Here is a 23,511-nt window from a genome sequence, read left to right as displayed (position 1 = left end):
TTGTCGACTTAGTCAGAGTCCAAGTTCTGAGGAAGGGCAGTAGCCCATACTGCTGGCAGGGAATTTGTAAGAGCAGGAGGAGGCCATTGGGAATTGGGATGGGACATGTTCAGGTGACCCAGCGGCAGCTCAGATGCAGAAGAAGAGATGATGGTGGCCTCAGGGTTATCAGGTCATGGACGCCCTCCAAGGACAGGACTTGTAGGTGGCAGTGTGTGGTTCTAGTTATGGGAGCCACTGGAGGCAAGAAACCAGGCTGGTTCTTAGAGAGGTAGATTGGGACCAGAGAATGGGGCGGGGCGGGGGGGGGGTCTCAAAAATCAAGTTGGGATTGAGAGGAGAGGGCCATGTTGGGAGTGGCCATGGGGGAAATGGGAAAGAAACCAGACAATTCGGGGGCCGGAAGGGAAACTTGCCCAGTTTTCTTTTATGCTTCTGTTGAGTTCAATAGATCCTGACAGGATTGTCTGTCTTTTTTGAAAACAACTCTTTTACTTTAAAAACTTGTCTTTTCCCTCCCCTCTGAGCACCAGATCCAGAAGAGGCCTGAGGCCCCAATCTTTTCTAGGGATGCTTTGCCTCTGACTAGAGTGGCCGGACAGCCCAAGCCAAGCTTCCATAGTTGGGGTGGGGCTGTGAGCCACACCTCTGGGCCATGTGAATCACCATGCTTTCTGGACAGTGAGCAAGGCAGGGAGAAGTCTGAGGACAAGATGATGGGAGGCTAGGACAGAGAAGGCAGAGTGGAACAGCTTGGGGAAGGGGAGCCTCCCTGGGCAGGTGGCTCCATTTGATTTCCGATTTAAAGGGGAGGCTTAGATGGCCAAGAAGAAAAAGGCTAATAAGAAAAATATTAAACTGCAGTGTGTGTGTCCCCAGGGACTTCCTGTTGCCATGACTGACCTCCGCGAGAGCGCCATTCGTTCCCGAGCATGGCAGCTTTATAGGCACTTGTAGGCCTGCAAAGAACACCAATTTGCTGCTGCAGTTTGTTTTGATAACTGAAACTTTCAATAAATCTATATTAAAATCAAAGGGAAAATTAACTAGGCCCCAGTGAGGGGCACGGAGATAAGGGAGCACATTACCACCCTGGCCTCAGCCACCCCACATCCATCTCTTAGTTCAGATTCAGGTCACCAGGGAGATGAATGGCACAGGCTCATGGGGAACAGCCCTGGGGAAAGCAGGGCAGAAAAGGCATGGCCAGGTCTGGCTCCCACTGCTCCTGCAGTGGAGACCGTGGGGGGCAGGGTGTGGGGGGTGACAAGGGGGGTGGTGGTGGTCATGGTGGGAAGAGGAGTTGGACAGAGGCATGGGGGGAGGGGTGAGAATAATAGTTATAACAGCCAATATTTACTGAACTCTTTATCTGGATGCTATACTAAGCATGTTTGTATTTAATTCTAATAAGTAGATACTAGTATTATCTCCACTCCAGAGAGGAAGAAATGGAGCCTCAGAAAGGTATGTGGCTTCCCTAAGGTCACAGATGGAGTCAGGACCCCAACCTGAACAGGCTGTCTCTGAGCTCACACTCCTCCTGAGTGCACGATGCTGTCTTACATAGCTTACAGGGACTGTGAACGGCAGAAGCAATTTTCCCAGTTCTTAGATAAAATGGTTTTGACCCAGTCTGGTTCTCTCAGCTGTGCCACGTTTGGGGGCCGTCATGCCTGCACTGTCCTTGGGTCCTGGATTCTCTGCCCTTCCACTGCTGGTTAAGGTCCCAGCTTTGCTGGCCATCTTGCTGTTTTCCCTTGTGGTTTCAGAGGGCAGCAGAACCAACGTGGCCCTCTCTTTAATTCCTGCTGTGTTCACTTTAGCTCAGTCACTTAATCCATCAGCCAGGAAGCTGCCCGAGGTTTATCTGTGTCTGTGTACTGGATTCAGTTCATCTGCCTCCAAAGATTCACTTGCCCCAGCTGTACCCTCACCCCGGGCCTTGGCCACTTGTTTTTTGGACAGCCCAGCTGCCATTACTGTCATCTCATTTAGTAACACATCTGGTTGTTTTAGCCTCCTCAGGAGAGTTTTGACAGAGCCTCCAGTATGCCACTGTGGTGGGGATTGCAATGGGCCTAATTTGACCAAACCAGGGGCTATGATCCTCTTATCATTTCTAGTCTCAGATGAACCTCTGTGCTTTAGGGTGTGGGATCTGGCACCCCCCGTGGCTACTGGAGTGGTGGGGTAATACAACCTCCCTTTCCCCTTATAAAGTGATGGTTCTATATGGCTTCAAGACTAGTTGTGTTTGAAGCTCCAGGCAACTTTATAATACACAACCTTATATTTTCTTCCTTTTCTTCTTTGCTTCACTTCTCTTTGCCTCTCAACTCTTGCTGCCCTGGGATTATAGTTCCCAATGAAATTTTAACCACATAAGCTTTACCTCAGGCTCTGTTTTCTAGGAAATAAGAAACAGGGGAATCACCACAGAGCCAAAGGCTTGAGGGAGCCAAATGCTGGGTTAGGCAGCAGTGTAAGGCACCAAGAATATACTGATCTCTTAAACTGTTCTATTATTTGAATACATTTGGCCTGGTCTTTGTCCAAAAAGAACTTATATATAATACAGTCCGGTGAGGTCCTGGAAGCTATAGGGGTGAGCTCTAGAGCACCGAGGAGGAAAGAGCACATTCTGGGGAAGTTAAGGGCACCATGGAAGGCTCCATGGAGGATATTGGTGCTAGGCCTTAAAGGAAGCCTCCAATCCAGACAGTGTAGGTTGACTTCATTCTTACAGCCAAGAAGTTTGGTTGTGCCCTATTCTTAGGCCAGACTCAGGACATATGAAAACCAGGGACAGGAGAGACCATCTCAGAGCCTCTCATTTGTCTAATTTTTTTTTTAAGATTTTATTTATTTATTTGACAGAGAGAGACACAGCGAGAGAGGGAACACAAGCAGGAGGAGTGGGAGAGGGAGAAGCAGGCTTCCCGCAGAGCAGGGAGCCCGATGCGGGGCTCGATCCCAGGACCCGGGGATCATGACCTGAGCCGAAGGCAGACGCTTAACGACTGAGCCACCCAGGCACCCCTCATTTGTCTAATTTAATTTATCTATTTACTTATTTGTTTATTGTCTGTTCTGCATCTACCTTCCCCTCCGCAATATAGTCTTCTCAAGGATACAGGTTTTGTGTGCCTTATTCACCAATGAATCTTAGCAGCAAAAACAGTTGCCGACACCTAGCAGAGGCACTATAAATGTATGTTGACTGACTAATCAACTGGGATTAATGTCTAGATGACATTAACGGGAGGAGGAATACCCAATTCCAGCCCCAAGAATCAGATAGGAAGATGTGCCTCCACTTTACTGACTTTGGGTTAAGTGGCATCTGTCCCTGCTGATGTTTATTTCCTCATTTGTCCACAAAAGATTTACCAGATTCCTGCTTTATTCGTGGAACTGTGCTGGGTATTACTGATACACCATGAACAATACAGAAATAATGCTTACCTTAAATGAATTTACAGCCCTGGGGAGAGACAACAAGGAAATTGACAATTATAAAACAATGCAATAAATTCTGTAGGTGCAGAGTAGAATCACCTAGTCCATTATGCGGGATTAAGGAAGACATTCCCTAATATGGGTATTACCAGGCATTCCCAGCTCAGGCAAGAACCAGTATGTTAAGGTCAGATCTCACAGAAATGGTGGGCCCAGAAATGACATCACTTTCTTTGTGAAAATATGCAAATGGCAGACAGAGGGCTTGGTGACCAAAGCTGGGCCCAGAAGATGGTTCTTGGCTCACTGGGAAGCTGTCAAAGCCATCACTGATTTGGCCAAGGCCAGGGTTTTCCACCTCAGAACATGTTACCCATGACTTCCCAAAGAGCCATAAACCAGATGAAGAAACACATCTCTGGCTTTAGCCAGACTTCTCCCCAAATGACAGAATAGACTCTCTCTCGTAGCTCCCTGTAGTTGAGGCCAGAATCCTTTCAACTCTGACGTTCCCTCTGGAGCCAACCCAAACAAGTCAGTTCCCTTTTCAGTAGGAAGGCCCCTCAGAAATCTAAGAATTTTCTTCTTAGCCTAAAATCTGCCTCCTTTCAGCTCTCCCCAGGCCCACCTCCGAGAGTGGATGACAATAATGACTTGTTGAACAAATCATGAGGAGGAGTTATCTAAATATAACACGTCATGTTATGAGCCTATACTCACCTCGTGAGTATATTGGGAGGTGGGAAAACGGAAGTGGGGGACCTGAGTCGCTCTAGGCCTTAGAAAGTTTTCGTTATTTAAAATATTCCTTTCCCAGGTCGGAAGGGAGCTCCCCCTTCACTTTCTTCTGAGTACGTGCCACCTCAAAACTACAAGTCCCATAAGGCCAGCCGCGGGGAGTCACCATCTTGACACACCTTAACGCGCATGTCGGCGGGAGAGCGAGCGTTTGGGGAGAAGAAGCCCCGCCCCCTTAAGCCCATTGGTCGGAGGAGCAAGCGGCGGGCTCAGCGGTTGGCCACCGAGCCCGCCCGTCAGTCGCGTCGGCCGGGGTCAGAGTGCGCGGAGGTGAGTCGGTGTGTTGTGGACTCGTGGTGCTGGCTGCCGCTGTTGAGGCGGCCGGGAACGGGCGGTGGGGAGCGGGCGGAGCTGGCCTTGCCTCTGCCTGGCCGGCGCCGCAGTCGGCGCGGGCCGCGCCCGCCGCCGTAAACTGCCCTGAGCGCCTGCTGAGGCCGAGGGAGACGTCGGGGCCTGCACCTGGAGGGAGCCTGCCGCGCTGGCCCCGAGGAGGGGGCGTTGCCATGGCGACAGCCTCTCCCGCCGCTGACGGGGGGCGGGGGCGGCCCTGGGAAGGAGGGCTGGTCTCCTGGCCCCCTGCCCCTCCCCTTACTCTCCCCTGGACTTGGATGGGCCCGAGTTGGGGGCAACACCCTGGGGTGGGTGATGCGGAGAGGCCCCCCAGATTGGGCCCTGGTTAATGCATGCGGGGTGAGGTCGCCGCGCGCTGTTTGTGCAGTCTGGGGTGCTAGCCCATGTGCTCACCCTGGATGCATGATCTACTGAGTAACGTTCTGGCCAAGAGGGAGCGGGGCAGGGCTTTGCCAGACCGACTGGGTGGGGTGATTAAGCGTGCTGACTTTTTACTTGGGATTATACTAGGTAAGAGGAAGAGAGGTTTGGCCACAGTGGATAGAAACTCAGCAAAGAGATAGTAGATAGAATAACCCCATTCTTCCCTCTCCAGCACACACACGAGGTTAGCACTTTAACTCTTTGTAACTCTGTAGCAGTGGTAGTAGTGATGGTGGAAGGAGTGAATAACGGGCCTAACCTAGCTAGCTTTCCCCTGTTTGCTTTTCCTGCAAATGTTCCAGCAACAGGTGTTCTCTTAAAACAAAAAAGCATGAACTTGGATTGAGGTGTGACTGCGAGTTTTGCATAATGTAACTTCTGGTTGACTTGGAAGATGCTGCATGTGGCTCCTTCCTGGGGGTTTGAATTCTAACCTTAGGGTTGGATTTTGCAAACTGATAATGCCCATCGTTGTCTCTGCTATAGGTCTCTGGCCACCTCTATGGGATTAGCTCTTATCAGACATTTTATCATTCTCCGAGCTGAAGGGCAAAAAACCACGAATCCTATTGGCTGAAGACTGTACACTATTTGAACTATAGTAGGTTGTGATTGGCTGAATGATTTTTGACTGTAGAGTTTCTACCAGAAATTGGCTTCATCAAATTCTGCTTTATTCTGACTTTATCATACATGGCATGCCTTGTTTTAGTGGGTTCGTTCCTGGAGCTTAAGTATATTATACCTGAATCCCCCACCATTTAAAAGCCAATTTATAAACAGGGACTTGGAGTGTGACTCCACTAATGTGTGTGTCTGTGATCTTGGTTAGAAACCCACTTGGCTGCCTTTCGTCAGAGAGGTAGGGTGTGGGGGAAGGGAGCTGCCGGGAAGTGATTGATAAGGTTTCCTTTATGGATTCCGTGGTGCTTCACTGGAGCTCAGAGCACTTTGGCAACTTAAGCACTCCAAATTAAAAGCTCATTAACAATTCCTGCCCAAAGATCCTGTAAATAATCAGCTAGCTAGGTCCTAGAGCTTGGCTGAGAGCTCTCCTTCTAACTTGAAATTTCCAAATAAAAGTGCCTTTATTCCCTTTCATTTTGGGAAAAGTTTTCTTGGTGGTGGGTTAAGTCTGTGAGTGGTCTTTCCCAGGGGCTCTGAGTAGCATAAAGTCTTAAATGTGCAGAGTGGTGGACAGGAATAGATTGGTTCCAAACCTAAATGTTTCTCTGTACAAAGGGCATTGCTAGCTTACAAGAGCACCTCTGCAACTTCTAGTCTTTTGGAAAATCTGAATTAGGTGATAAATATGATAGGTCTCCATTAATGATTTGACTTAGGGTTTGGTTACACTTTGACTTTCTTAGGACTTGAGATATACCTGGAAGTATACTGCAAGTGTTTAATGGTCTATTTGGCCATTTGCAGTATGGCCTGTGGGTTTGTGGCAACCAGCCCCTCCAATCCTGGTCTCAGTTCCTGAGTTCTGAATATTGTCAGCCTTACCAGTGTCTCCTCCTTGACTAAACTAGGTTTCTGGTGTTATCCCGAGAGATACCATTTCGTGGCCATCTTTCTTAGTCCAAGCTCAGATATTATAAATGTTTAGTGTTTCTAGGAGATGACCTCCTTAGGAAGAAAAGTATGCGACTAGAGAACATGAAATCCATCATTCCAAAAATAAATAGTACTAGTAGCTTCTGAAAGCTTTGTTCAGGCATTGTTCTTCCACATAGATAACTGTTATCCCAAAGTAGTTTGAGTTTAGGAGTTGAGGTTTGGTGTGGTCCTTAAATTGTTTCAAATAGCAGCAGTCCCCTGGGGATTTGATCCTTTATAACTGAAATAGACTTGTTGCAGAGATGTGTATTTATCCACAGCATTGGGGCTTTCCAGCTCTCACAGAACCTTCAGCATCCCCAGCTGGCAGTCTTGGCATCTTCGAAGTAAGGAGAGGTGAGAATGTTGTTGCATGGTCAAGTTTGGCTCGACTTCTTTCTTATGAATATTTGGGTTTGGAGGGTGAGGGGGTGGTGGTTGGTGCAGATTGTATTTTTCTGTAGCTTTTTCTGATTAGACACCATGTGCTCAAAGACTACTGAATGGCGAGAATTAGAGGTGGGGTATCTACTCAAGTTCTGTCATGATTTCTCTGTGGGCATTGCATGAGCACCTACTTTAGGTTCAGGAAGGTTGAATAGAGCTGGAGTAGCCCTTCATCCTGAGAAATACACAGCTTAAGATAATAGGAAGGAACACATTGGTTTGGCTTTTGGTAATGCATTTGACCAAGGCCTTTGGGATCTTGGTTTGATTTGGGTTGGGAATCACCATTGGGTGGATGGTGAATCCCAGCCTGTCTCCATTTTACAAGATCAGGGCTGCCTGAAAAGGAAGACTCTGATGATTAATATCCAGGATCTCAGAGGCTGTTTAGTAACAAAGGGCCAGATACTTTGCTAGGACTGGAATTGTAGTGGTGAACAAGACAGATGCTGTCTCTGATGCCACAGGGCTTAAAAATTCAGGGGAGAGAGAGGTGGTAAAGAAGCAATTCTGATACACACTGGGAGTGCTATAAGGTAAGTTTAGATGTTTGGGGAGTACTCAGAAGGGTCTGCAACCCAGACTTGTAGGCTCCTCATCTAGAATTAAATGAAGACATGAGGGACCAAGTGTGAATGTCAGAGTTTTGTTGAGTTTGAGAAACTGAAGTAATGTGTTAAAACATAGTGTACTCAGTGGGCAGGGGATTGGAGAATAAGGTGAGAAACGAAGCAGGAAAAGTAAACAGAGGCCAGGGCCTTATAAGCTCTTAGGATTAGGTTAGACTAGGTCTTTTTTCTGTAAAGGACCAGATAGTAACTATTTAGGCTTTGTGGGTCTCTCTCACAGCTATTCAACTCCATTCAGCTCTGCTGTTAACGGCATGAAAGCAGCCATAGTATGAAAGTGAATGAGCATGGCTATATTCTAGTAAAACTTTATAAAAACCAGTGGCAGCTGGATTTGGCCTGTGGAACATTGTTGCCAACACCTGGACCAGACTATCATAAGAGCAGTAAGAAGCTATTAAAGGTTTTAAGCTGTGGACTGATAATTAGATTTGTGTTTTAGAAAGTTTGTTTTGATTTCATTGTTAAGAATGGACTGAAGGGGACAATACTGGAGCCAGAGACCAATTAAGAAGCCTGTGACATTTGCATGGGTAGCATTTTATATTTAACCCTTTGAGGCAGTATTTTGACCCTAAAAAATTGAGCATAACTGAATTTTTGCATAATGTATATACTGGTTATGTTTATTAATATCCTGGCCATCGACTAGAGCTTAAAGCATGTCTGCCAAAGAATTTGTTGGTAATACCAGCTCCTGTGTTACAGACTAGAAAAGATGTAGGGGCGCCTGGGTGGCTCAGTTGGTTAAGCCACTGCCTTCGGCTCAGGTCATGATCCCGGAGTCCCGGATCGAGTCCCACATCGGGCTCGCTGCTCAGCAGGGAGTCTGCTTCTCCCTCTGACCCTCCTCCCTCTCATGCTCTGTCTCTCATTCTCTCTCTCTCAAATGAATAAATAAAATCTTTAAAAAATATATATATATAATTTAAAAAAAAAAAGAAACGATGTAGGAAGGGAAAGTAGGTGTAGAATGAATGAAAAGGTTTGGGGAACTCTTCTAATCAAAGAAGTAGAGAATAAATGGAGCCCTGGTAGGGATGTTGGTCTTAGGGCTCATAGCTTAATGTCAATTACTTTAAACTTTTTGAACTATACAAACAAAGGAGGACCCAGTTTCCTAAGTTTTCCAGGGAGTTGTCCTCATTCTGTTACGTGTCCTACTCAGTCAAACTTTCCTTGCTTGTAGCAACCTGATGACGTTTTTTCTGGTTTGGGGACTGTCTCCTGGTTCAGGTATGATGGTATATGCCAGGCACAGGAGCCAAAGTGTTGAGTGTCCGATAAATTGTCTTCGTCCTCCTGCAAGCCTACTTGCCTTGCTGGAGGGAAGCCTGTAGGTTTCTGATAACCCACATTATGGTGTTTATGTAACCTCGGGCAAGTGACTTACCTCTCTGAGCTTTACTTTCCCATCTGTAAAATGCAGATAATGGGACTTAAAGAGGGTTGATTAATGGATTTAATGAGATAATGTATATAAAGCTCTTAGCGCAGTGTTTTAATAACTTTTGTTTACTAATAGTATTTTACACAGTTAATTTTTTTTTTTTTAAAAGCAGCCCACAATTGGGTGAGTTGGCCTTTGGATTAGTATGTTTTGGGTCCTCACAGTTGTCATTATGGCCATATGATAGGAACATAACCACTGGTGGTGAGAGCCAGTAGACAGAAGGAAGTTATAACTAACGGAAGGGGCCACCACTCTTCGTAATGGAAAATTTTCAGACATCAGGAGTCCAGAAAATCAGAACTTTCTTCAGGGTAGACCTTAGCCCCAATACCATCAGTGAGGTGAATTGAGTGAGCAGCTACCCGAAAGAAATTCACCAAAGTGTGACCAGTCATTTCTCCCAGTTGGTCAGGGTCATTTATTAGTGTTGCCACCCTTGTGGCCCTACATCTTCGTAAAGTCCTCTTGAATGTTTTTTTATTACTTTTCACCACCACTCTGGGAATGAGTCAGGTGGTCAGTATTGCTGTCCCTGTTTACCCCTGTGAGGAAACTGAGGCCCACGAAGGTTAAGTGTGTTACCTGAGGTCGTGCTGTGAGGTACTGTCATAGCTAGTGCAGATTTGCCTCCAGATGAAATTGTGTTAGTTTATTGCTGTGATTTCTCTTCCTTTGAGTGAGAGATGTGTAGTCATTGCAGAACTGCAGACTGATGCATGCTTTGTCCAAATGTGCTAGGAGTGATTTGGGTCCCACTTTATCCACTTGGTCCTGTTGGGTTTTAATTGATGACTGCTTGGACCAGGGAAGCAGATTCCCTTTGGGTCATTGTTTTTAGCCCCTCCTCCTTTGGGGACATTCTTGGGGGAGCCTTGGGTTACAAGAGATTGCTTTGATATGTTCAGAATTGTGCCTTGTGCCCCACAGCTACAGGTAAAATCAAAAGGCGGATAATTTATGGGAGTGTCAGAGCTGGCCGCTGGCACCTCAGGAGGCCATTAGTATGCCTGTTCAGACCCTCTGTGTCCTTGCAATTGATTCCTCTTTGCATGAGCTTGATTTGGGAAGCTGTAGATCTGTGGGTAGTGATTGGATGTGACAGTCCAAACACTGGTCCCTAAATTAATCCTTTTAATAGTATTCCAGCACCAAGGCAATGTGGTATCTCTCTCTGTCTTTGACTGGGGAGGACAGAATGGGGTGGGGCTAGGAAGGAGAGAGGAAAAAAAAGAAGCTTTGCTTGGTGCTTAGGGTCTGTTCTGTTCTAACATGTTCTGATTCCAGAGCAGTTGACATCAGGACTTCGGGCATATTCATTCAGCAAACATTGATTCACACTAACTTTGTACCCGGCCCTGTGCTGGGTGCTGGGAATACAGAAATGAATAAAATGTGGTCCTTGCCCTTAAGGATCTATGTGAATGTCAGTGTTTCTCAGAGTTTTGAAACTCATGCGCTATTTAGGTGAAAAAATTAAACTGATGCTTTTCTTTAATGCTACTTGAAATTTTAAAATGCATTAAAGGGTCTGACAAAAAACAAGTCCAAAGAAATTATGCCTTTTTTACATGCACACGCACACATACTTATACCTGCTGTCTTACAGCCTTCTCACCTAAGGCTCTGAAAATTATAGTAGGAGAAATAGATTAAAATTTTACAATATAGTGAGACAAAAAGTATATGTACGATATAGTGAGACAAAAAGTTATGAAATAGGAATAGGGTGTGTTACTGGATCACACTTAGGCAATTAACTTTCTGATGGAGTATCAGAGAAAGCTACTAAAAGGGAATTTTGAGCTGCATTTTGAGGAAGGAGCTGGTGAAAATGGAAGTAACATTCCAAAGCAGGGGGGTAGCATTTGCCAAGGCACAGATTTGTAAAAGGAAACATCACATTTGGGGACCTGAGCAAGAGCTAGTCGTCACCCTGCCTCCTGCCAGTTTCTCTGCTCTTCTGGAATTGTTTGAGAAGAGGCTTTGAGTTTCTTGTGCTGCAGTTGTTTTTGTCCAAGGCACCCCATCCTTCTTCTGCTTTTTGTACGCAGGGCTGCAATTTGTTTTTCTTGTTAAAATGTGATAAATGTATTATGAGAACAAATTTGGATGATTTGGACAGACTTGATCATTGCTTACGGTTGGGTTACTTTTTAAAGTCACCACCTTACCTCAAAGGAAAAACTGAAGTTGATATGTATTTTTAGCGGACTCAATCAAGTGGGGAATGTGGGCCCTCAAACATGGGAGAGGAGAACAGGGCCCCGAAGAACTGAGGACGTGTGAGGCTTAGTTTTCTCATGTGTAAAATGGGATTATTTTTCCCCATTTTGCTTGAGAGTTAGGAGGATAAAATATGTGGATCACTAATACAGTACCTGGCTTATAGTTGTGTTTCCCTCTCCTCTTTCTCATGCATTAACAACAGTAGCTCCCTTCTATTGAGTGCTTAAACTGTACAAAGTGCTTTATATACATTGTGTGGTTGACCTGAACCCCAAAGAGATAGGTATTATTATTATAGTAGTTATTGTTAAGAAAATGTGGTAGAAGGGCTGGCTCAGTCAGTAGAGTATGCAACTCAATCTTGCGGTCATGAGTTCAAGCCCCATGTTGGGTGTGGAGCCTACTTAAAAAAAAAAAAAGGATATGTGATAGAGTCAGGATTTGAACCTAGACTTGTCTGATTCTAGTGTTTAAACATCTGGGCTGTGTTTCTGTACCAGTTCCATCTTGGAAGCAGGGGAATGGCAGGTTCTTGATATCTCTCCTCTGGGGTCAGATGCTGTCTACAAGTGTGAAAGGTACTTGAAGGGATAAGAGTACCATACTCTGCCCCTCCTTCATTTCTATCCTATTTATGGTGTATTAGAAACAAAACTTTGCCCCCTCTCACGTGCGATGGGTGTCACAACTGACTTGTAGGACTTTGCAAAGAGATGTCTCCCAGCTTTGGCTCCTCGAAGGAATTTGCCCAAACTACTGCATGTAGTGGTAAGTTAGCAAACAGCAGGCCAATCACAGTCGCTTCTTTTTAGGTGCTGCCTTGAGCTGCTGAGATGGCTAATTGAAGAGGAGAGTAAGCCTCCTGTGGCCTGTAATGTTGTCATCAGAATGTGGTGTTCCTGAAGGTCTTTAGTGACTGTAGCTCTCTTGGTAATTTAGGGTTAGCAGCTGCTTCTAATATGGAGAATGCTCTCCCTTGCCCCACCTTGGAGCAGAAGCAACTGTAGGTAGCTACAGGCCGAGGGAGTGACAGGTTGTAGGGAGGAGGAGAGTGTTTTGTTGAGGTGAGGACCCAGCTTTAGAGTTCCTGCTTCCATTCTACTTTGGGGCCATCAGGAAGTTGTGTAGAGGTTCCAGGGCATGTCAAGCTTTGTTCTGCCTCACCCTCTAGCTTTCAGTAGACTAGGCCAAACCCTCAGGCCCCCCGGCCTCCACTGTGAGACTACAGAGAAGCTTGGGAGGTGAGCAGTGAGGCCTGCTCCTTGTGTTGGGGCAGTGGTCTGAGACCCTGGTGTGGGAGTCAGGAGCCCTGGGTTCTGTTGTTACTATGCTATGTGAGTCTTAGGCAGTCCTTTTCTCTTCCTGGGGCTCATTTTCCCTGGCTGGCTGTACTGTGTCTCCCCTTAGATTTTCTTTCACCTTTGACAATCTGTGATTTTCACAGAAAGTGCTCTGGCAGCAAGGTGCATTCATTAGCTTGAAGATTATGACTTTTGAAGGCATGCAGTTTATTTAGATTTTTCCCAGGCTATTTTTAGCTGCCTAATACAGAGCCTGTGACTGAGTGGTTCCAGACAGGTATTACTCTGCTCTCTGTTGATGCCTCTGTGACTCAGGTACCTGAGCCCTTGTAATACTGTCAGTCAGATTGGGACAGGGACTTGCCCTGGGACTGGGACCTGAGGAAGCTGCAGCTCTCTCAGGTGCTTCTAGTTGGCTAGACTCAGAGCCTGCCTCTAGTGCCTTACAGTTTCTCTGGAATGTGCTCCTGCCTCCCAGTCTGGTTTTTAATGGAATGGTTAGAATCCAGGGATGGTACCAGCCTAAACCCTCCCCAGGGATTCCAAGTACAGTTGACCCTTGAGCAACATGGGTTTGAACTGCACAGATCAACTTGTCGATTTTTTTCAGTAAATACAGTATAGTACAATAAATACTTTATGATTTTCTTGACGTTTCCTTTTCTCTACCTTTATTGTAGGAATACAGTATACAATACATATATAAGATATGTATTAATTGACTATGTTATTGGTAAGGCTTCCAGTCAACAGTACTATTAATAGTTGTTTTTGGAGAGTCAAAAGTTATAGGTGGATTTTCCACTTTGTTGGGGGGGCGGAGTCAGTGCCCCTAAGCTCTGTGTTGTTCAAGGGTCAACTGTATTTGCAGCTGGGGAGATGGAGTGGGAGTAGACCCCATATTTCATGATGGCCCTCTCCTTTCCTATCCCCCACGTTCCTGTGGCCTGTGGATGTGGATGTTAAAGGATGGCCCCCTCCCTTTTCTCTCTCTCCCCCCCTCAGTAATGGAAGGCTATAAAATGTCTATTTACCCAAGACACCAGAATGACTCCTCTGTGGTTCCACTAATCTGGTGATTTGGTGCTTCTCTGGTCTCTCAGGTAAATACAGATTGAGGCTTTTTATAAAGGCATATTTCCCTCATTAAATGTGTGTTTTGGCACATGCGTTATTTACCTGACCGGTGGTAATGGCTGCAGAGGACCGTTGGTGTCTGTTGTGTAAATACTCTGCACAGAGACCATCCTCCGGGGGCTGTGGCGCAGGCCTGTTTCTCCAAATGGGGCTGGCATGGCAGTCCCTATTTACCACTCCCCTGTCTCCAGTGGGGGCTGGACCTTTCATTTTGAGGAGGGAATCATTTATTTTCCTCTTTGCCATAGGCTACTTACTACCTTTAATTGCCAGGAGAAGAAAAAGGGTGCCTGAGAATAAATGTGTATAAGTCTTGGTCTCTGATGAAACACAGTATGCAGAAGTACATGGAATCATAAACTGTTCCTTTTGAGTTCTGCCCCTGGACTAGATACTCAAAATCCCAATTGATGATACCAATTATAGACTTAGAGTCTACAAACTTGTGACTCAAGTATAAAGCAGCATTAGGAAAGGGGAATTCCCAAGAGGCCAGAGGGTACAAGGCAGGTGGGATGCCTCTGCAGGGAGTGCAGGGCTCTTTCCTGAGAAGGCTCTAATGGTGGCAGGAGTGCTCCATGAGCAGGCATTGAGTGGGGGCTCTTGTCGTGGAGACTTGATGCTTTAAGGGCTGGCTTTGCCTCTTAAGGTAGGCTGTAGGCTGTATGCACAGGCTACCTTCGGTGGGCGGTATGGCGAGATTGAGCCCTCACATACCATCTCTTCTTCTCTCTCTCTCCTCCCCCCCCTTTTTTAAACCACATTGCAGCATATAGATTAAAAAATAATTTTTTTAAAGATTTTATTTATTTATTTGACAGAGAGAGAGACAGCGAAAGAAGGAACACAAGCAGGGGGAGTGGGAGAGGGAGAAGCAGGCTTCCCACCGAGCAGGGAGCCCGACGCGGGGCTCGATCCCAGGACCCCAGGATCATGACCTGAGCTGAAGGCCGACACTTAATGACTGAGCCACCCAGGCGCCCCTAAAAAAAATAATTTTTAAAAGTTTGGAATAGGCCAAATTTACATATAAGTTGGAATTAATAGTACAAAGAATTTTTTGTGGAACTATTTGAGAGCTAATGCTGACCTAGTGTCCCATCACCCTGAATACTTTGGGCATATTTCCTACATGCAAGGACATTTTCTTACCTAACCATAGTACAACCAGCAAAACCAGGAAATTAATATTGGTACCTTACCTCCTTCTCATTCTGAAACCCCATTCAAGTTGGCCTATTGTCCCAGTAATGTTTTTTTGTAGCAAAATGATCTAGTTCAGAATGTGCATTGCATTTCGTTATCAAGTCCCTTTGATCTCCTTTAGATTTTGCTCAGTAAAAGTTCCTTGACATTCATGACCTTGATACTTTTGAAGATTACAGGCTGGTTATTATGTAGGCTCTCCCTCAATTAGGGTTTGTTGGATATTTTCTCATGATTAGAGTTAGACTATGCATCTTTGACAGGAATATCACAGAAATGATGCTTTCTTCTCATTGCATCCCATCATGTGGTACATGATTTTGATTTATCCCATTGTGTTCATTTTGATCACTTGATTAAGGTGATGTCTGCCAGGCTTCTCCATTGTATACTTGCTTCCTGTTAACTATTAATAAGCATTCTGTGGGGAGATTGAAACTACGTGAACATCCCTTACCAAACTTTAATTTATTAATTAGTTAATTTGTGTATTTTAATTTCATGGTTTCCTTTTTTATTCAATGCAATATAATCTATTAATATCATTATTTATTGCCAGTGGGAGTCCCTTCAAATTGGCTTCTGCATCCTTTTGATTAATTCCCATCATTCTTTGAGCATTTCCTTGCTTTCTGGCCCCTAAACAAGATGTTCTAGACTCATCTTGTACTTTCCCTGCCATAGTTGTGGAATCAACCATTTCTTCAAAGAGCTCTGGTTCTTCCACTGAAGACTGTTATTTAGAAGGCAACTGGGTGTTAGGTGTGCTCATTGCTGCTAGAGTGTTGCTGCTCCCTGGCCCTTCAATAGACAGAGCTAGAAAATAGATTGTGTGTGTGTGTGTGTGTCCCCATACTCATGTCTAGCTTATTTTTATATATTATATATCAGAAACCATGAGTTCACACTGTTTCCTCCAATTTCAATTTGACACCATGGATTTTTTTTTTCCTCTTTCCATATTTTAATTCCATCCTGTAACAATGAGAAACCTGGTTCTCATTACCCTTAATATACGCCCTTCTTTGATCAATCCCTCTGTATATAACCAATCTCCCATTTGTTACCATTGGTCCTTACCCCTCTTGAGTGCCTTTTTTACCCTGCCCATGACTCCCCACATCAGGCTTGCTCCCCGCCTCCCCATGCCCTCCACACCCCACACGGGTTCTGACATGCTACGTCACACCTTCTTGCCTCTGTACAGATGCTTTCCTTACTGTGCTTGGGCTCTGATACCCTCCACCCCCACCCTCAGACTCTTCTGCTCCCCCCCACTTCAACTTGTAGATACTACTTTCCTCTGCCACAACTAATGACTAAAGCCATAAGATTAAATTTTTCAGGAAGGGAAGAGGAAGAGCTGCCCTCTGTTTCTTGACTTGAGTTGAACTTGGTTTTTAGAAGTAAAGGAAGTATGGAATCCAGTGATTACTGACGTGTGGAAGACTTCTACTATTGTCTATTCTCAAGACTTCCTGCAAGAGAAGCTTTTTGATGTGGGTGAAATCAGTTGGGAAAGCAAGGCCTGCAGGCAAGAGGGCTTTAGGTCATCAGTGTGTCATTCATGGAAGGGGATAGCGCACATATAGTATGCTACATGGGAGGCCTAGAGCATTCTGGGCACGCAGGAGATTTGGGTGTTACTTCTGAGGTTGCCTTATGCATGCATTAATTGGATATATAGGCTCCAAGTTTGGGGGTCCAGGCTTGGCCAGGTGGGCATAGCTCAAAAAAATAGTAGTAGTAATAATAGTAAGAGATATTGAGCCCCTATATGCCAGACACTGCTCAATAGTGTTTTACATGTGCCCTCTCATTTCATTCTCACTTACGGAATAAGAGCTATTATTGTTGTCATTTTACAGGTGAGGGATGGAAGAACAGAGCTTGCCCAAGGTGCCATGGCAAATAAGTGGCTCAGCCAGGATGCAAACCTGGAAGGCCTCCTTAATCATGATGCTAAATTGCCGGTAGTATTTGGCAGATGGGGTCTGGTTGACTATATATATTATATACACTCTCTATGAATATTGACAAACATTAGGACTCTCAAAAGTCCTTATCCCAGCCTGACTTCAAGGAGTTAGAGGAGAGTTCTAAGGCCCTGAGAGATTGTGGATCCAAACTGTAATGCATAATCTGAACATACTGGTGTCTCCCGTCTCAGCAAGGCTTCCAGTACTGTTCAAGGCAGGGGTGGTGATGTGAAGTTATTTTGGATTCTGGTGTTCGAAGGGATGTTGGCCCCTTTGCCTTTCCAAGGGATTCCATAGTGAAATCCAAGCCAGCCTTTGTCTATCCTGAGCTGAGGAGTTTGGGCTGCGTTTTTGGAAATGCTGTAAAGCCATGGTGAAAGCAAGCACTGTGCTCTGTAGGATCCATGAAGAACTTAAAATACTTTTTGGTCTTAGTACCTCTGAATCCCCATGGAATCTCACTACGGGGTTGGGGAAATTGAGGACCCACATGTGTCCTAGTAAATATGCAGGCAAGTTATTGTAGGTCATTCAGTGAGTCAGGGAAGAGCCAGAAGGAAAAGTGATACTTGATTGTACATGTCCATTCAGGTAGTAGTCACCTCATTGCCTCTGAGTATGCTCTGGACTTCACAGGCTGCTACCCCCCTCAGCCCTGCAGGAAGGAGCCAGTGCCCATTTGCAGCCTTTCATAGGCAAGTTTTTGGCTCTATTAGAATGGGGCTTCAGAAGGCATAAACTATGGCTATATCTGCATTGAGCAGTGAGATTTCTCCTTTGACTTTGAGGATTAAAGTTGAGGGAATTTGAATATTGGGTGTAAGAGGGGTAAAAACAAACTTTCTTTGTTCCTTTTTTTTTTTTAAAGGAGGCCTGGGTTATTTGTGAGTAAAACTTAGGCTTTGATTTTTATATTTAGTTAACCCTCTAAGGAGCAGACATTCTACAAATTTAAAGGGAAAACTTGAAAAGTGATTTGGATTTTTTTTTGCACATGTTCACTCAGGAAACTTTACTAGACTTTTTTTTTTCTTTTTTTCTTTTTTTAAGCAATGCTCCCATTACTGCCACATCTGGGTTTTCTCTTTTTCTTCCCTATTTAAAAAAAGTCCTGCAGTCCTTCAGGGCCTCTAGTAGAGAGTGAGCCTAAAGGCAGCGAACGGGAAGGCCTGAGGCTGTTACCAGCTGTGCTCTCTGGGCGTCCTTCATTCCCCCAGGGTGCCACTTACTGGCGCAGGGGCTGGGGAATCACTGGCCCTGCAGGAGCAAGCTCCCCTGTGATTGGCTGTGTTCCATTTCACCTTGGGAGATGGGAGGGAGGGTATGTGGAGGTGTGTGATACCGACTGGAAAGCCAGGGGCAAATGGCTTGTAATGGAGCTGAGGAGAGACTCTTTGGCATTTTCCAGTTTGAGGCTCCTTAGCTCCCAGGACTGACTGTACAGCTGGGTCACCTCATGTTACTTTAGGAACCTTAGCTTTACATTAACTGTTGCCACCCGAGAAATGACCACAGAATTTTTCTCTCCTCTCTTTTGAACTTTAGAGCTCCATTTAAAGATGAAGGCCAGCGTGGCAGGTTGTTCTGAGGATGATCTTGGAGACTCAGAGCTGTCGTAATGCTGCAGGGGCCAGTATTAGGGTCTTGAACTTCAGGAATGAATACTGTTGATTTAGAAAAGGGGTCCAGAAACACTGGGGAGTGGTTTGTGTTGTGTGACTATTCCTGAAGACCAGATGGAACAGGGCCACCGTGGGAGGGGAGTAACCCAGGCTCTTTGTTCTTTTTTTTTTTCTTTTCTTTTCTTTTCTTTCTTTCTTTTTTTTTTTTTTTTTTTAAACTTTCCTCCCCTAAGTTTTAGATGCTTCTGGATGTTCAATGCTAGCACCTTTACAGACTGGAGCAGCTCGATTTTCTTCATATTTACTTTCAAGAGCAAGAAAAGTGCTGGGCTCCCACTTATTTTCTCCCTGTGGTGTTCCGGAGTTCTGCTCCATATCCACCAGAAAACTGGCGGCCCACGGCTTTGGCGCATCCATGGCGGCAATGGTGCCCTTCCCTCCCCAGAGGTATCACTACTTTTTAGTGCTGGACTTTGAGGCCACGTGCGACAAGCCACAGATTCATCCTCAGGTAACTGTTGCATCATTGCTTCAGAAAAGGTGGGGTGGGCAAGGAGGGAGGGAGGTTAGTCTTACTTTCTGGGTTCCAGGGGAACTTTCTCATGTCTTCCTGGCTTTTAGCTACTCATCAGGAGTTCCTGCCTAGGAAGTTGGACTTGGTTCAGGCATGGTAGGGTAAGGTAGATCTGAGAAGTCTCTGGAGAGAACTGGGCATATTGTTTCTCTCTGGTCTCAGCCTTTGGGAATCAAAATATTTCCTTCTGTCCCATCCTTCCTCTCTCCTTTCCCTTACCTCCTTCCTTCTCCTACTATTGCCGCATGTTATTTTAAGGAATACTGTCGTAGTCAGCCTCTAAGATGGTACCCAATGATCCTTGCCTCCTGGGATTCCTGCCCTTGGTAGTTTCTCTCCCACACTGAATCAGGGCTAGCCTTGTATAACCAGTAGAACATAGAGGAAAAGCCATAGTGTGATTTCTGAGGCTAAGTCATAAAAAGCGCTGTGGTTCGCCTTGCTCTTTTGGATCACTTGCTTTGGAGAAAGCCAGCTGCCGTGCATTGAGGACTCTCAAACGGCCTGTGGAGAGGCACATATGTACAGGAACTGAGGTTCTTAGCTAAAAACCAGTACCACTTGCCATTCATGTTTCTTGGTGCTGTCTTGGAAGTGAATCTGCCAGCCCCAGTGGACATCTGACTTCAACCTCAGGAGAGACCCTGAGCCAGGCTGGTCTGCTGAGCCACTCCTGAATTCCTGGCTGGCAGAAACTGTGAGAGATAAGAAGTGATTATTGATGTTTGGAGCCACTAAGTTTGGGGATGTGTTAGAGAACCTGAAGTACAACTCTTGGTCTGTTGGAAAGGAAGATTTCTTTGCTTACTTTTTTTCCTTAGTCATCAACTGTGTCTGGAGACCTTTTACCCTTTAAGGTAGTGCTACTAGGAGGTTTGGATTAGCAGCAGAGAGGCACCTGTTCTTGGAGATATTGGCGTGCTTGGGGTTGGTTTGGGGGAACGATTGGGGGCTGATGGGGCAGTTCATTGTACTGTGGGGGCCTTGAGTATGCCCGGCTCTAGGACTGTAACTCTTCCCTGTGGGCCTGGGTTATTAGGGGTATAATTTTGGGATGTGTAGACATGTTAGTTTGGGAGCAGCTTTCAATGGTAGGGAGGATGGGAAAAGGGGGGCGGTAGCATCAGGCACTTGGGAGACAGGGAGGAGTGGGGTCCATTCAGAGATAAACTGAGTTCATTTCTCATGGTTGGTTTTTCCCATGAAGAGGTTCTGTCTTTAGAATAGTAGATTATTTTCCATAAAGCAGATCCCACCACCCTTTTACCTTCCCCTTTCTCTCTCCTTTTTCCTGTTCTCCCTTTAAGTAGTGGACTGTCTTTGGGAGCATTGGAATTAGCCCTGTGGAAGTTTGGGAAGACAGGAGCAAGATGAGGAGAATGTCCTGAGGGAAAGAACTTCACATAAAAGGGAATATAGCTTGGGTGCTGCCTGAGCCACCCTTATTTTCTCAGCCTCTTGCTCCTGCCCATGCTGTAGAGTCTTCTCTGCCTCCCAAAACTATTAGAGATTCTGTGCTGGCTGTTCCTGGGTGGTGGGTGGGAATTTTGGTTACATAGATTCTCCCAGGTTAGGAATCAAGGATCCATATCTTAACACACCATATTATTTCCCTTACTGATGTAGATTTCAATTACTGAGTAAGCCCTAGTGGGACATGAGTCTAAAATCCAACACGTCCCAATTGCATATGATTCATCCCTCTTCTGAACTCTCATAATCACTTGGCACTTCCTTTATGGCATTTTCTACATTCTGCTTTCTGGCACATGCCTACGTATGTTTATTTCTGAACTTTTCAGTTAGATTGTAAGCTCAGATAATTATGTAGCTTTGTTCTCTTGTCCTACAGAGGGTCCTATCAATGTTGCTGAAGGTAAAGCCTGATTCATGTCTAAATTTGGTCTGTCAGTATCACCTTCCATCTCTCTTTCAAGGGCATTGTTCTTTTTATTTATTTATTTATTGCAATGCTGAAGATATAATGCAATACGGTTTGGTTTTTTTTTTAAGATTTTATTTATTAGAGTGAGAGAGCACAAGCAGGGAGAGTGGCAGGCAGAGGGGGAAACAGGATCCCCGCTGAGCAGGGAGCCCAATGCGGGACTCGATCCCAGGCCCCTGGGATCATGACCTGAGCCGAAGGCAGATGCTTAACCATCTGAGCCACCCAGGTGCCCTGCAGTACAGATTTAAATCACTTGTATCACCAACTTCTCACCCAGACTTAGGCACCAAGGCCTTCCTGACCTAGGCTGAGGTAGGACTTCATGCCATTTACCAGGATCTAGGCCTGATTAAAGATTATCTCCAGAATCAATGAACCCTGATGATGTGATTCCAAGGGCACTTAAAGAATTGGCTGCCCTGGTTCATTATTAGAAAGCATTAGCTGTTGCTTTAGAGAACTCAGGAAGAAGCATTCGCTGTCTTGCTTATCTTTAAAAAGGGGAATACGAATGATCTTGGAAGTTATAGACCTGTTAGTTTACTGTGATTCCAGAGAAGATACTTGACCTGATCGTCAGATAATCAATCAGCAAACAGCTAGAAGAGCATAGGGTACTACTGAGTAATAACTTACATGGGTTTGTGAAGAAGAGCAAATCCTGTCAGATCAATCTAACTTCTTGCTGTGACATAGTGATGGATTTGAGTGGATCTGGGGTAAGTGATAAATGTAATGCATCTCTACTTCATTAAGCCTCCACAATGCTGTGATCAGCAGGTAGGAAGGTGAGTTGGGGGCCAGGCAGCTCTGTTGGACTACCCATTGGATCACTCTCAGGAAAGGGATGGGTAGCTCAGGAGTGATTTGAGACTTGTTTGTGGCAACTTAAAGCCTCTCTCTCTTTAAAAACCAAACAAACGAAAAACTTCTCTAAAGTTTGCAAGTAGCAGGATCCTGATAGGATTCAGAGGAATTTTGGAAGATGGATTGGAGACGTTATCAGTTCCACATAGGATAGCGTCCTTCCACTGAGGTTATCATGGGTCATGTTGTCATTAGAGCCTCTGTGCTGTGTAGGTCTTCTGGTTAGCAGGGACAGTGGAGAAATTGGAAAAACTCAGGATGAGAGGGGAAAAAAATCATTAGGGGCACAAAAATAGGACTTAGAAAGAAAGAAGAGAAATTGAATATCGTCTTTGTGACTTATTTCTTATTCAGACTAAATAAATTCATCATATGGGAGGTAGTTGTTCCAAAGAGTATACTAATAACTTGCTCTTCATTTTAATAAGGATAAAAAAAAAGAAATTTAAATGGAAACAGGAAAGATTGAGATTTGGGATGATAATGAACTTTTAGAAGAGACTGGAAAAGGACTAGAATATGGGCTGCTAGCTGAATCCAGCCCTCCCTAGTGCTCTCTCAGAATAGCTTAATGGCTGTCCACTTGACAGAGATGCTTTATGGGCAAGGTCTGTGTGCCTCCTGGGGATGAGCTTGGGACTGTGGATCAGCCTTCCTCCTCCCTGACTCCCAGTGGCTTTCAATACTCAAGGCCTCTACATAGGACATTTCCGATCCTTATGGGAGTGTGCCATTATCCCTCAGGGGTGAGGAGGCAGAAACAAGTTTGGGGCCAGGATCTATCTGGAGGCTTGGCATGGGGTTCATTTTTCTGATCTATCTTTGGTCTTCAGAAGTCTCTGAGTCAGCTTATTGGGACTGTCCTTAAGAAATGGCACCATGAAAACTAACAGGTATAAGCTCTGTTGTACTCGGGTGAGTAACAATATTGGTAATAAACATGGTAAAACATCTGGTATTTTCCATCTGTCATCATTTTTGCTGTTTATTTTTGTACTTTGTTCAGCTAGGTGAAGCTGGAGTGGTCGGTTTACCAGTAATAGGCTTCACTTTTTTTTGCAGGTTTTTGCACTCATTTTGATTTACATTTTGATTCAGATTAATCTCTATCATGTTAATATGATAGATATTGGCAGAATATGAGACTTTTACATTTGAAAACATTTTTCCACCTAAATGTTAATTTAGGTGGTTTAAATTGCTTTAGAGACTCTAAGTTTGAGGAATAGGATTCCTTTCTTGCTTTAGGAATTGTTTCCTGATAGGGAAGTAGGTTTTTATCTGGTTTAGGAGAATCCTGACTCCTTTCTCCTGGCTAGCAGGAGTTCATAGTTGTTCATTTTGGTGTGGATGTGCATCGAATAATGGTGGTTGTGACCCTCAGGCCCAGGGAGCAGCCTGAAAGCTTTGGTGGGATCTTTAACTGTCCATCTTTAACCTGGGGGCAAGTTCTCTTACCACCTCAGTGTTTAGAAAGGAACAAAGC

General features: G+C 45.1%; 1 protein-coding gene across 15 annotated transcripts in view; it reads left to right on the top strand.

Annotated features, from left to right (window-relative positions):
- The first annotated feature begins 4,508 nt into the window (after positions 1–4,508).
- Positions 4,509–23,511, top strand: part of ERI3 (ERI1 exoribonuclease family member 3) — a 124,939-nt gene continuing 105,936 nt past the window's right edge. For 6 of the 15 annotated variants that reach the window (XR_003523188.1, XR_003523183.1, XR_003523184.2 and 3 more), the window contains exons 1-3: positions 4,543–4,898; positions 6,918–6,993; positions 18,870–19,147. Coding sequence is in view for 10 of the 15 variants with exons in the window: in XM_027612517.1 (XP_027468318.1) it covers positions 4,764–4,898; positions 6,918–6,993; positions 18,870–19,147 (489 nt within the window). In the remaining 5 variants the exon portion in view is untranslated. The other 9 variants (XM_027612548.1, XM_027612501.1, XM_027612494.1 and 6 more) reach the window with 9 other exon arrangements.

The sequence above is a fragment of the Zalophus californianus genome, chromosome 4, assembly GCF_009762305.2.
Source record: "Zalophus californianus isolate mZalCal1 chromosome 4, mZalCal1.pri.v2, whole genome shotgun sequence".
Taxonomy (NCBI): Eukaryota; Metazoa; Chordata; class Mammalia; order Carnivora; family Otariidae; genus Zalophus; species Zalophus californianus.
The sequence above is the reverse complement of the archived record's forward strand: the minus strand, read 5'-3'. Positions and strand labels throughout refer to the sequence as shown.